Genomic DNA, 13,853 nt, shown 5'->3' on the forward strand with positions numbered 1-13,853 from the left:
AGCAATCCTATAATGTTCAGGTGTTGGCATTCAGAAGCATACAAAATGCGTGTGCGACCTCAAGTGGTGAGTCAACATTAATGTGCTGTGATTTGATTCCAGATGTTAGAAGACCGAACATGCAAGATAGTGATGTGCATTTATGGGCACAAGACTGTTTTCTATACGCATAGGCGGACGTCCTAAGGGTCCAGTGATGGGGTGAGCCGGACTTGGCATGGAAATGGGAACATGTTACTGGACCAGCTGATGCCACTGCTGTACGCTATGGGTGCCTGTCAGTGGTCACCGATATAATGGTGGTACACCTTGGAAAACATGATTTGGAAATATGTAAAGGGGTTCAATAAAGACTCATAACAAAGAAGAACTTGAGGCTAATCCTTCAAATTTTTCAGATTTTTTTTTTTTTTTTTTTTTGGTGTGTGTGTGTGTTTTGGCCAATATAAAAGGGGGCATTGGGAGATGTATGGGAACCCGACTGGGTTGGGGAGGAGGCAACCAAGCTACATTGCTGGTGCCTCCTTGTGGCGGATGTCCAGTGCAGGTACTCCATAGGGAAAGGGATACAGTGACCAGATAAATGGCTTGGAACAGGACTTAAAAGGAGTTGTTCCTCAAAGGATCAGAACTGGGGGGAGAGGGGAGATTGGGCTCCTATGAATGGTATAGCAGGGAGCCAACCCCCCTTTCTTATAGCCCATTTTAACCCTTCTATTGGAGGGGAAGGAGGGATAGATGGTAAGGTCCCAGCAAGGGATTGGCTGGGGGACCTGGATGTAAAAAGAGGGGGAGCTAGTGGAAGTCCTGGGGTAATAATTAAATGAACATAAGGTTACCTGCATTGTACACTTTTATCTGCCAGGTAGTCCCAGACATCTAATAATAGAGCTGCAACCTGTTTAAAACCATATCATATGTCTCCTGTTGTTCTTTTGGTATAGCTGGACAATAATTCAAAACTATTTTTAGAAAGCGCTTGCTGGTTTACTTGGCTTTATGTAGCATCACAGTGTAGTATCTAGAGATACAGATGTAGTCGTAGCAGCAGCAGCAAGTGGAGGTTCCAATAGTATTCAGTTGTTAACAGGACATCACTGGCATTTTGCTAAAGGATCCTAGTATGCGTGTTGAAATTCTGTTAGCTTCTCTTTGCTGTGGTAGGAAAATTGAAGTTACCAAAGCATATATCAAACTCTTCAATATATTGTTTTAAAAAAACCTGAATTTATTTTCTGTTGGTGTGTTTTCTGCAGTTATTCTGGAATTGAGCAGTAACAAATCAATTCAGTAACAAAAATACAAATTAGGTTTGTGATAGGATAGGAAGACCTCTGAAAAATCTTGGAATTCAATAACTAATCATAAAATGAAATTCAAACAAGTATACTTTGATTTGACTTTAAACAAATCCTGTGAAAACATGGAACTTTCAGAGTTCTTCACAAAAAAATGGAGTTAGAGTATGAATTTTGACCTACCTTTGTTTATTTTCCTGAACTGTTAACCTATCTTTCCACTTTTGCATATAAAGTAATTAGTCTGTCGTGTGTCTGTCAATTAGTCTTTTGAATTTTATGTCTGTTTCAGTGTATGTATTGTTTGCTTTGATGTGTGTTATTCTTTCATTGCTTTTCTATCCTTTGACTAAAGCTTTGATTCCCCATCCTGTAGACTATTGGATATATACACTTTTAAGTGCTTAAATCAGCATAAACTATTCGGTTTGTTCCTTTTTCACTAATTTTTGTTAAAAAATGTGACAATATACAGTTTTACTGTATTTTCAAACTAAAAACTGGAAACCTTAAGTGTCTAACATACTGTCTTGAAAACCATGTACCTTTTATATACATAGCTTTAAAAAAACTATTAGCTTCTTAAAAAATTACCAGTGCTTTTTTATGTTTATACAGGGGAAAATGCAGTGTTGCACTTCTGAATGAGACAGAATCCGTGTTGTCATATCTTGATAAAGAGGTAACACACATCATTAAATCTTTTGTTCACTTAAATATTGGGATCTATGAAGTCTATCTTAATGTCTGATATTCACAGTAGGATTTTAGTACATGAAGAGGGAGCAGTATAATTAAAAAAAAATCAGTATTGAATGTCATGTTAGAGATTGGTGAAAATACCTCCTGGTTTTATAAGTATTATGGATTAAAGTAATTTAATACATTGTATCCTCTCTTTTTATTATTATAGTCAACTAAATAATTATTGTCACCAGAAGATAAAAAGTAAAATATACAATACTTACTTAAAAAAAGTAGGTTTTAAGAATATATTATTATAAAAGCCTTGAAAATAAAATGCCTTTGCCAATGGTTTTAGTTATTTTAATATTGGGCAAACGCTTTTTTTGTTTGAAATCAGTATGAGTTCATTTTCATAGGTGTGCACCGGCATCATTAATGTATTGTCAGGCTGGTTCTAAAAATAGTGCTTAGCTGCTGCTCCAATCAGCAAAGATGAAGGGCACACCAATGCTGTTTTTGTTTAGGTCTTATTAAAAAATCAGTGGTGTTTTGTATTTAGTGGTAATTTGTAAAAATCTTTATGAAAGGGTAATTAATTAAGGGAGGAAAAAAGTAAAATAAAATAAAATAGTTTCTATCAGACATACCAAATTCTGGAGATAATAGCTTATCACTGTACCTTTTAATGTTGCACATACACTCTTATGAAATGTCTTCCAAACCATTTTGTTCAATTTAAGAGACTCGGTAGCAACCATCTAAACAGGGAGACAATATTACATTTACTTGATGTGCATTCATGAAAATGCAGATTAACGTATCATATAGGCTTTTTTATTTATTTTTTTCCTGTCTTGCATCCTCAAAGGGGGTTTTGGAAGGTCAGTAAAAAATGAATTTGATATTGAAAGAGTAAAGTTTCTTTTTTGTATTTGTAATTTGTAAATGAAAGAAGTTTGTAGGTTTAAAGTAAAATGAAACAATTGCATGAATTTAATATATTATTGGAAATATCTTTTCACTTTTAGGATACTTTTTTTTATTCACTGGTATACGATCCATCACTGAAAACACTTTTAGCAGACAAAGGAGAAATCAGAGTGGGACCTAGATATCAAGCAGATGTACCAGATATTCTTGCTGAAGGTAAATACTTTTTGGTCTTTGAATGTTAAAAAAAAATCAGCATATCATATTGTCATTTCTACTGACTTGCAAAGGTGAGCTAGGGACCTTCCAGAAGATCATGGTTTCCCTATCACAAGAAACAGAAAAACTACATTTGACGTAATGGGGCAACAAAGGATGGAAGATTGGGTAACCAATGAAAGGACATTATGACCCGGGGAGGGTTTGCGCGTCATGATGTAATAAAGAAGAATTTTTGTTAATTGACTAATTGTTTGGTTCAGTTGGCTAATTTCAAGTAGCCTCACGGGAAAAAATATCTTAGGAACCCACATTAGAGAGACCCTATAAAGAAATAAACAACAATATCAAAAAATTTTTTTTGCTCTTCTAAAAAGGCTTTGCATGCTGAACACATGACCTCCCTTTGTTAATTTAATTTACATCAAAGTTAAGGTGGTATTCTTAATTTCTTTTCTGTTTTTCAGCAGGGTTGAATTAAACATTTCTGCCCTGGAACATCTTGAAAATCATAGGTCGTCTTACCTTCTCATATAGTTGGCATTTTTAAAAATTCCATTAATCTTTCGTTACACATAGACATTATTTTTTGTTTTTATATGACTTTTGCATATTGTATATATTTAAAGCTGATTTGTAATGGAAGGGGTGTGAATTGTTTGTCATCTATTTGTAGTGCAAATATATTTGCTTCGGAAATATTATTGACAGTCTTTTTTTACCAAGGGTATGTGCACACTGATGATGGCACTATTGGCACTGCTGGATTGATTTTACAGTTGACTTTTGCAATCGATCAGGAAATCGACTGAATAAATCCATCCCTGAAAAAATATTAATGCTGTGTTGACGGGAAGGCGTTTCCCATCAGCACAGCGTAGTGAGGATGCCATGCTAATTAGAATTTAGGAAGCCAATGGGAGATACGCACGCTACTCTATATAGCGTGCGTATCTCCTGTCAACTGCTGCCGAATTTCGCGGTGAGTGTACACCAGGCCCCAGTTTCTTACCAAGTTTTACCTGATTAGAGTGGTAATAAACGAAGCAGTTTTCTTGGAGGATGGCTATGTATAAGTATTATTTCCCTACAATCTTGTTCATTTGTTAATAAGGGAAGCACTTTTATGGCATTAATACCACATGCACAAAGTCAGTGGGAGTTCTGAGTGCACATGAAATGCAGGATTGCACCCTTAATGGGATGTTAATGCTCTTTTATGCCTGTCAAGTGTGCGGCTTGTTTTGTTTGTTTTAAAAACTAGTATTGTTCAAAGTTTGTCTAATGAACTGTGTAATGGAAGAATGATTTTTTTTTCTGCAAGAGAAGTAGACTGATTTATTATAGATGCAATGTGGCAGATCACTGCATTATTATTCTGACTATGTTGTTTATTAGCTACTTGACAAGGTAGGTAGTCATGGAAGAACTTTTTCAGAGTTGCTCATGAAGAACATAGGCTTGCTACAAACTTGACTGGAATATATACAATGTACTTGGCTCTAGTGAACCAAATAATGCATTTATTATATAAAGATTCATATGATGAAATAAGATGTTTACTAAGGACATAAATAGTGATTGTGACCCTTTTGGGTACAGGGTGAATCAGTACCACTTGCTTACAGCGTGAGGGAACCTTATTTGTGCCCACCAGGGGAAACTTGCCCAAAATCACTGGCTACTGGCAACATAAGTTCTGCAAGCCCTGCTTTTTATCTCTGCAGGCTAGCAATTTGCACAGCCCAGCCCTTAGACTCACTAAGTGAGTCTTTTGGGGCAGAGCAGAGATAACTTGTGGCTAAATCAGTGGAGAGAGTTAGCCCCCGACTTCTGCTCTGGCCATGGGGCACATGCCCCTCCAACCTGTCTTTACACCCCACTTTGTTACACTTGAGTGCCCAGTCCCTTGACTTTTGGATACCCGTAGTGCACACAGATTTGCTGCCTCTCTGGAAGCAGTGCCTTCAGTTCACTAGTTTCACCTCAGTTCAATTCTTTTTCAGCACCAGGCACTTAGGGCTTGTCTACACGTACAGTGTTGCAGTGGAGCAGCTGCAGGGCTTAGTGAAGATGCTATCTACATTGGTAGGAGAGCTGCTTTTGTTGGCGTAGATAATCCAGCTTCTTGAGAAGCAGTTGCTATGTTGACAGGAGAAGCATTTCTGACAACATAGCGTGGTCTACGCTAGGAATTTAGTCGGAATAACTGTGTTGCTCAAGAACGTGGATCTCTCGCATCCCTGAGTAATGTGGTTATATCGACATAAATCTGTAGTTTAGGCCAAGTCTTAATCATGTCTGTAGTAAAACCAAACAGAAGTTTATTTGTCAAAGCTTAAGATAATCATCCAAATAGAAGCAAGTATAAGGACTGGAAACAAATGGTTACAGATCAAAGGAAAATATAAACAGCAATCTAGAGTCCATACTTATTAACAAGTTTCCTTTTTGTCTAGTACATTATTACTCACCCAATGGTCAGTCCGTACAGCAGTTGTCCAGTTGACAGCTTCATGGTTTGACTTTACAACCATAACAGAGTTCTTTTAACATAGATTTTTTGTATGGAACTTACATCTATTATTGCAAATTGAAATTAAAAAAAAAAAAGAGCGTTGAGATGCCATTGTCAGAATTTAAAAATGCTGTTGATATGTATTATACACAATAATATGTATTCTACCCATTAATTTTTAAAAATGATTATAGACTGTGTGGCATAGGAAGTACATAGACTGTATGTATAAGGAAGCATTGAAGCAAGAGGGGGAAATAATATAATGGTCACCTAATAGTGACTACTATATTTAAGGTTTCTTTGGGACTTTGGTTATAAATATATTTTCATGTATACATAACTTTCTCAACAGTTCTTCTTTTAAGTTAAAAATATTCATTCTTGGTCTCTTCTCAAAATAATCCTCTCTCCCCCCTCCTCCTCCCCCCCCCAATTTTGAGGAAACTGTTCACCAGCTACACAGCTGTATCAGAGTGGACAAATATAATTTTCAATTGTAATATGAACTAAATATTGAAGATACTTGGTTCACGTAAATTTGACAGGTGGGCTTTTAAAATTCAAAACTTTCTAGAAGGCTAATCCTCACCTAGAATTCATTTTTGTTAATTTCAAAAGAAAGTATATCAGAGATGGATTCTTTACAGTATAATCATTTTAATATTTTAAATTATATATCTTGGTTCTATGTATTTTCCACTAGAATTTTTGCTAACATTAGGAGCTGGGTTATTGTCTACTGAACAAAAGGCCTGTTTCAGTAGAAGTCCATTGACGTTTTGCCATTGAGATTAGTAGGAGTTGGTTTGGATCATAAAATAGCACAGTAGATAATGTCTATATAATAGATTAAAGCCTATGTAGTAACTTCTCTTCCTACAGAAGCTTTCTTTAGAGCTGGAGGTTTTTCTAAAATTAAGTTCCTTAAACATTAATAGAGTTTCAGTGGTTCTTATAAGCTCTGAGTCAAATTCTGAAGTCAATGGCAAAATTCCCATTGAGGTCTTGGGAGCCAGGGTTTCACCAGGTATTACAAGCCTTGCTCTTGAAGAGCTCATTAATTCCAGAAGTATTGTGAGTGATGAGATCTTCAGGCTGCCATTTAGGCAAGAATTAGTCCATCAGTATCCCTGGAGGACAAGAGGGCCAAATATATCCCTGGAGCTTTTGTGCTGATCTCCATGTGGCAGGAGACCATAGCTCAGCTGTCAGACTGCCTCTGAGTGTGAACTGGCACCATTTTCTGAATTGTAGCAAAATGGATCCCTGTGTTCTGTGGATAGGGGTTAGAGCACTGGACTGGGATTCAGTAGACCTGGGTTTTATTCCTGGTTCTGCCACTGGCCTGCTGGGTGACATTGAGCAAGTCATTTCACCACCTGTACCTCAGTTTTCTCATCTGTAAAATGGAGATAATGCTACTGACCTCCTTCAGTAAAGTGCTTTGGAATCTACTGATGAAAAATGTTATGTTTGAGCTAGGGTTATTATAACAACTAGGATTCTCATTCACAGAATGGAATCTGAAAAAAAAAGCTGGTTAAATAGAGTTTATAAAATAAAATAGTAAGTCTTGTAAAGATGGGATTTTGTGAAAATTTGTGAGTCTCGAATTAGAGATTTAGGCTACATTTTCAAAAGTGTCTAATGATTTTGCGTGCCCAGCTTATGACACTCTAAAACAGTCTGTTTTTTCAGAAAGTTCTGAGCACGCAGCTTTAAAAAGCATGGCTCTTTAAAGTGTCAAGTTGGGCACCCAAGAATTGAGGCACCAAAAATCAGTGTTCACTTTTGAAAAATTTAGACCTTAGATCATCTAGTCATACTGTGTAATACATTTCAAAGGGTTAGTAACTTCATACATATCCAGTATTTAGCAAGGAGCAGTTTAAAATAAATGTAGGGGAAAATAGGTACCTTTTTCATAAGTCAACAATAGACTGGAATTTTGAGAAATCCTCCCATACCTTATTTTAAGAAAAGAAAAATATTAGCGACATGCACCATTAATTTGTTTTGAATGGTTACTGTCATAAAAATCTGAACCAAAGGACTGAAAACATGCTAATTCAGATTAGTGTTCTGAAGGCTTGTCACAAAGTGATTGTTAAATGGAAAAGTTCTTTGAATTGTGAAATATCTAAGCATTATCTGTAAGTACCAAATTATTTTGCTATAAACATACTGGTGGGTTCTATTAGGTTTGTAGACTGAAAATTCAATTTTTTATTATACCAAATGAAGATTTACATTGTGCCTGTATACAGTGTTTCACATTTTTCAGTGGCCTATTCAAGCACAAAAAATGAATTGGTGCCTCTCTGTTCTATGGATATTGATTTTGTTCCCCTTGAAGTTAACTTTTTTCTTCCCCAAATAATCTAAATCAGCAAAATCCAGAAACACTTTAAATAGCACACAAACCAAATATCTGCTTGTACTTTATAGACTTTCTTTTACAGTGAAGTTGGATCCACGTTTATTTCATATTAATTCTTGTGGTAAAAAGCATAGTTTGCTTTTAAAAAATAAAAAAGCTTAATAAAATCCAAAGAGACACATAATGAGGCTATTGTAGATTTGGCTGTTGTTTGTCTTCTAAAGCAGTTGGGTAAATTATTTTTAGATAGTTGTCCTTGTGTTAATAATGTGTTTAATAGTTATGAATTCATAAATACATATAGCTATTCGGTGGGAAAACAACTTGTATCATCTTAGCTCAGTTTCCAGAAAGACTGAACATGCTGCTTCTGTAGAGCTTCAGGCCCTTGTCAGGTTGGGTGTCATCTACAGGCTGGATGTTGTGTCTCTTCTCTGATGAATAATAGCCATTACTTGTCTAAATATCCCCATTCACTTCAGCAGGGATTCAGCCTTCCCCCACCAAAAAAATTTAACAATAAACTAGCAGCTCTGCACCCAGCATTTATTTTCCACTGCAAAACCAAGACGTGTACATATTGTTAGGAAAAGAAACCCAACATTCCAGATTCCAAGCACTTACTATTATAAAAAATATAACATTTATTTTTATAATTGTGAAAAGAATATAAATTTTACCTGTGCCCTCTATGGGCAAGTTTACACTGCTGCTGGAGGTGTCATTTCCAGCATGGCTAGACATACACATGCTAGTAGCAAGATAACATGCTAAAAATAGTAGTGTGGCTGTGGTGGCACAGGTGGCGACTTGGTCTAGCCATCCAAATACATACCTCAGACTAGCTCTTGACTAGCCTGAGCCGGTACTCATACTGCCGCAGCCGCACTGCTACTTTTATTGCGCCAGCTCGGTCAGAACTAGTGCATGTACATCTGGCTGAGCAGGAAATTACACTTCCCAGTTGCAGCGTAGGCGTACACTTCATTACACATGAAGGACCAGATCTTGCGTTGAGAATCACAGGAGTTATGCTCCTTTGACTGTTGGATTCTCAATGTAGGATTGAGGCAGAGTATTTATTATACATATATCCCCAAGTGCTTTCCTCTAATAAAACTTCAATATAATACTTAATGTTAGAAAGAGTCTTAACTGATGAATGATTTCCCCTGGGATCACAGCGAGGCAAGAATTACAATAGTTTTGTTGGTAAAGCAAAAACATAACCTAGTTAACTTTTGACATTAGCACACAAAAGAATAGGTTTGACTCCACTAGGGCATGCTTTGCTGCAGAGCCTGGAGTGGAAACCATGGTTTCTGAGTCTCATCATTCCTCTGCAGTCAGCACGTATTTGTGAAAGCCACTGGCAAAGGTGTCATCCCCCTCTGGTCCAAAGGTGTCATCTGGCCCTCTGGGACTGGTCCAAACAAAGGATAATAGCCTATGTTAGGTCAAGTGGAATAGGTCTGTGTGATGGATCTAAAGGTTCCAACCCTGCTGATGAACCTTGTGGGTGTCAATGTGATGCCACATTATGGAATTTCTGAATTTTCAGTTTGCTTTTTTTAAAGAACTAGGGAATTATACTCAAAAATTACGTTAAAAGAACATTAATATTAATGACAATGAGAGTTCTGTGGCACTTTAAAGACTAACAAATTTAATAGTTGCAGACATAAGCTTTGTTAGTCTTTAAAGTGCCACAGAACTCTCGTTGTCTTTGCTGTATACAGACTAACACGGCTACGCCTCTGGAACTGTTAATATTAATGTTCCAAAGTCAAGCACTGAAATATTAGAATATGCCAGAATTAAGGTTGTCTGTGTATCCTTGTGCATGTGCATTAATTTAATTACATGATTCCATACTATTTTCCTCACAATACTCCTGCCTCATTCAGTGCCCAGGATGGACCTGTCCTGGGGATAAATCTGATTTCTGTAGTGAAGGAGAATGTTGTCCATAGGAATCCTGCTTCATTTGTTGCAGAAGTTGGAAAGTGTGTCGTGAATGAGGCAGGGGACTACAGGAAGAGAAGGGGCAGTCTCATGGCTAGTACAGTTGAATGCTGCCCTGGAGAACTGAATTATATTCCTGCCTGCCACAGAGTTCCTGTGTAATGTTAGTTAAGCAACTAGTCAAACTTTTCCCAGGTTGTCACTAATTACGTGTTCCTCGTTCTGGGTGCTTGACTTGAGAGCTAGGGTCTGATTTGCAGACATTCACTGCACTCACAGCTGCATCTGAAGCTGGGAATTGTTCTTTAACCATATAAACTGCTATATAATACTAAATACTGTGAAAAATCAGGTTCTAGATGTCTCAAATTGGACACCCAGCATTAGTGGATACTTTTGACCTTAATCTCTCTCTGCCTGAGTTGCCAGTCTGAAAATGGTGATAATATGGGTCCCTAATCTCAGAGGAGTGTTGTGAAAGTATATGCAATAATACTTGTGAAGCACTCACATATAGGAGTGATGAGCATCATAGAAAAGCTCATGAGGAAATAATTCTGTATTCAGAGCAAGGTTTGAATAGTGTTCAGAAAATAAGGCCTGGACCACTCAGTGGAGGAGGAGAAAACAAAACAATGAATAGCTGCTCATTAAGTGAGCAGTTTCTCTTCGGTGGACTGAATGAGGCCAGAGTCTTACAGAATAAATACATAGTCTGTGGAAAAAATATGTAACCATGTAATTAAAGACCTTATCATAAAGCAAACACATGCGGGCCGAATTAAGGCTAAACAGGCAACCTTAATTCTTGTATTTCCTTGATTTTGCGACCATGATGAAGTTATTTTAACTTTTTTTTTGTGTGTGCAATATCAATTTCGCTTAAGTCAGTTCCTGGTTGATTTAAGATAAACTGACATAAACCAGGTTTAAGTCTGATTAAGAGTGCTCACACTGTTTTTTTTTTTTTTTTTTTTGGGGGGGGGGGTTCCCACTCGTTTAACTAAATCAGTTTGAAATAACACCTTTAGTTAAACAAGTGTTACTTTGGATCTTGATCAGGCCTCAATTAAGCCTTTCTTTCAACAAGATCTTACAATTTAGGATGTGAACTAAGCCTCCTTCGGAGTGAAGCTACTATCCATTTTGGTCAGTAGGGGATACTGCAATATCAGTGTGAGGCATACCCTCCCTTTCCCCCACAGCTAAGTGTCACATTCAGTGATTCACTCACTCTGTTTTGGGGACCAAAAGACTGATTTTTTAAAATCTAAACTCTTGTCTCCTGGGAAGCAGTGTAGTGCATCATTGAGCTAATTTTCTGTGCTTAGGGAAAGTTGTTTGATGACAACACTAATGGCATTGAAATGAGAAATATGCAGTAGTGCCCAATAGGTAGTGCATTTGTAGGGAGATGCATGGAAATCTTAAGTAGAAGGAGACTAATTGCTGAGTGGCTCTAGCACCGAAGAAGAGCCTCTGTTTACTTATAACTGCACACTGTATAGTGCATTTCCAAGGTAATATTTTTATATTTCCAAATGAATTCTAAATGTAGGTGCTTCCTTACCCAAAGCCAGAATAAAAAGGCTTTGGACCGAAAAACTGTGGAGAGATTCTTCTTCATTGCTTAGTCAAATGGTCAGTTGTAGCAATCATTTGCCATTTGGTCCGTTCCTGTGCAGCTGGAAGGCCTTGATGAGCTCAGAGTCCTACATCGGAACAGATTTGATGCACTTGTGTAATAGAGAGTCTGCCTCCGGGCCGCTTCCACCCCTTGGTTGGTGGAATTTTATCCTGGATGTTACAAGTCACCCGGAGAACGGTGTTCACTGTAACGTCTTGTGGCATTCTTGTGACCTATCCAAAAAGCATAAGATGCCGTCTGTGGACAATGGCCCCAGTAGTCTGTAGACCAGAAAGAGATTGTAAGCATCTGCACAGCAAATGAAGTCATTCCACTTCATGCCCAATATATGATGTAGGCATTTGTGTAGAAAGCCTCCAGCTTTGCTCAGTCTGAGCAGCATAGTGTCCATGTATCGCAATCGTACAACAGTATACAGCTCGAATAGATCCTGAACTTGGTTGTGCTGAGATGATGTTGATTCCATATTTGTTGTAAATGACCCATGGCAGACGCTCTGATGCCAATCTGGTGGAGAACTTCTGTGTGAGAGTTGGGGGAACTGCTGAGTATAAAACCTAAATAACAAAAACTGGAGACGGCTTCCACATTTTCATTATTCAAAGAGATTGGAATTGGGGTGGACCTGATCCTAGATTTTGCAGTTTTGTCTTTGACCACAAAACTTGGAGGCCAATTTTTGCTGACTCTTGCTCCTCCGTTTGCTGGAGTGCCTCATGAAACCTGCTGGGGAGCTGTACTAGAGAAACAATGTCATCAGCATAGTCAAGTCTGAGAGGGAGAGATCACCCATCTTAATACCTATGGACCTGATGGAATGCTGAATTATGAAATCCATAGCCCTATAAAAGAGTGTGGGGCCAAGGCACAGCCCTGTCTGACACCAGATACTGAGTTAAAGGGTTCTGACATCTGATTTCCCAGATGTACACGGGCAGTGGGTCCATTACGCAGCTCACTAATCAAGTCTAGCAGAATGACTGGGACAACTACATCCTTTAAGGCCTTCCATGGCGCAGCTTGGTCAGCTGAATCAACATGGCCTTAAGACTGACATACGCTGTGTGCAGGGACTTTTTGAACTCATGGTGTATCTCTGACAACAAATGGCAGGGCCAAAATGGCATCTAATGTGGACCTGTTCCTCATAAAGCCTGACTGTTTGGGGCGATGCATCCGATATAGCAGGAGCCCAAATGTACCAGCAGAACATGCGCAAAACACCTTCCCTTCCACAGACAATAATGTAATCAGCCTGTAGCTCTTACGTTCGCTGCACGGTCCCTTGTGCTTATAAAAAGAGATCACAATACTGTCCTTTCAGGTGGTTGGCAAGGTTTCTGTTCTCCAAACCAGGCAAAAGATGGCCAGAAGTGATTCTGCTATGGGGTCAGTAGCACATTTTAGCAGTTCTGGGGGGATGCCATCAGTGCTGGCTCCATGTTTTTCAGTTTGCAGATGGCGTGCTTCACTTTATCCAATGCTGGTGCGTCAGTTCAAGTGTCTGGGTCCAAAACCACAGTGGTTGCCTAATTGTCCAGCTCTGAACAAGCGGCAGCTGGAGCGTGGTTCTTGGTGCTGTGACAACGTTTCACCCAGCGTGAGAGGATGTCATCATCCAATTTACATGGATCGCCTTGGCTGTCATTCAGGATGCCATTCATAGTGACTACCTCTTGACTGCTGAGGTTGCGGATCACGCAGAATGCTGGCTTTAAGTCTCCCTTGGCTAAGCAGAGTTCATTATCATCCGCCACTTGGTTATAATATGCCTCACGATCGCGGAGTGCCAGGGCATTGAACTTTCACTTCAGCTAATTATGAGTGTGCTTATCATCACACTGGTGGGCTGTGGCCTTCAATTTAATTGTCTGGAAGGCCTCCTCTGATAGCCATAGTCGACGTGTTGGGCGCCTATAGCCAATTGTCTGCTCGGTAGATTGGTGGAGGATGGAGGTGAACAGAGACCAGGAGACCTTGATGTCATCTGGCAGGTCGACTACAGCCAAGAGTCTATTGCTGACGTTGATTCAAAACCTGTTAGCTAAACCCAACACGCAGAGAAGTGCGTCAGTGTCAAACTTAATTATTGCAGAGGGCTTACTTGCTTTTCGGAGCATCAACCCCATGTGAGCAACCACTAGGCGGTGATCCGTGTTTGTGACACATTCCGCACCATGATATACTGTGCAGGAAGTGAAGAGA

General features: G+C 38.7%; 1 protein-coding gene across 1 annotated transcript in view; it reads left to right on the top strand.

Moving 5' to 3' along the window:
• The window catches only part of MTA3 (metastasis associated 1 family member 3), a 208,757-nt gene that overhangs the window by 46,005 nt on the left and 148,899 nt on the right, over window positions 1-13,853 (top strand). The window contains exons 5-6 of the mRNA XM_067565049.1: window positions 1,917-1,980; window positions 3,014-3,131. Coding sequence (XP_067421150.1) covers window positions 1,917-1,980; window positions 3,014-3,131 — 182 coding nt within the window. The remainder of the gene's footprint in view (window positions 1-1,916; window positions 1,981-3,013; window positions 3,132-13,853) is intronic.

Source organism: Emydura macquarii, unplaced genomic scaffold (assembly GCF_026122565.2).
Source record: "Emydura macquarii macquarii isolate MOO-44397 ecotype Brisbane River unplaced genomic scaffold, CSIRO-AGI_Emac_v2 contig_2676, whole genome shotgun sequence".
NCBI lineage: Eukaryota > Metazoa > Chordata > Testudines > Chelidae > Emydura > Emydura macquarii.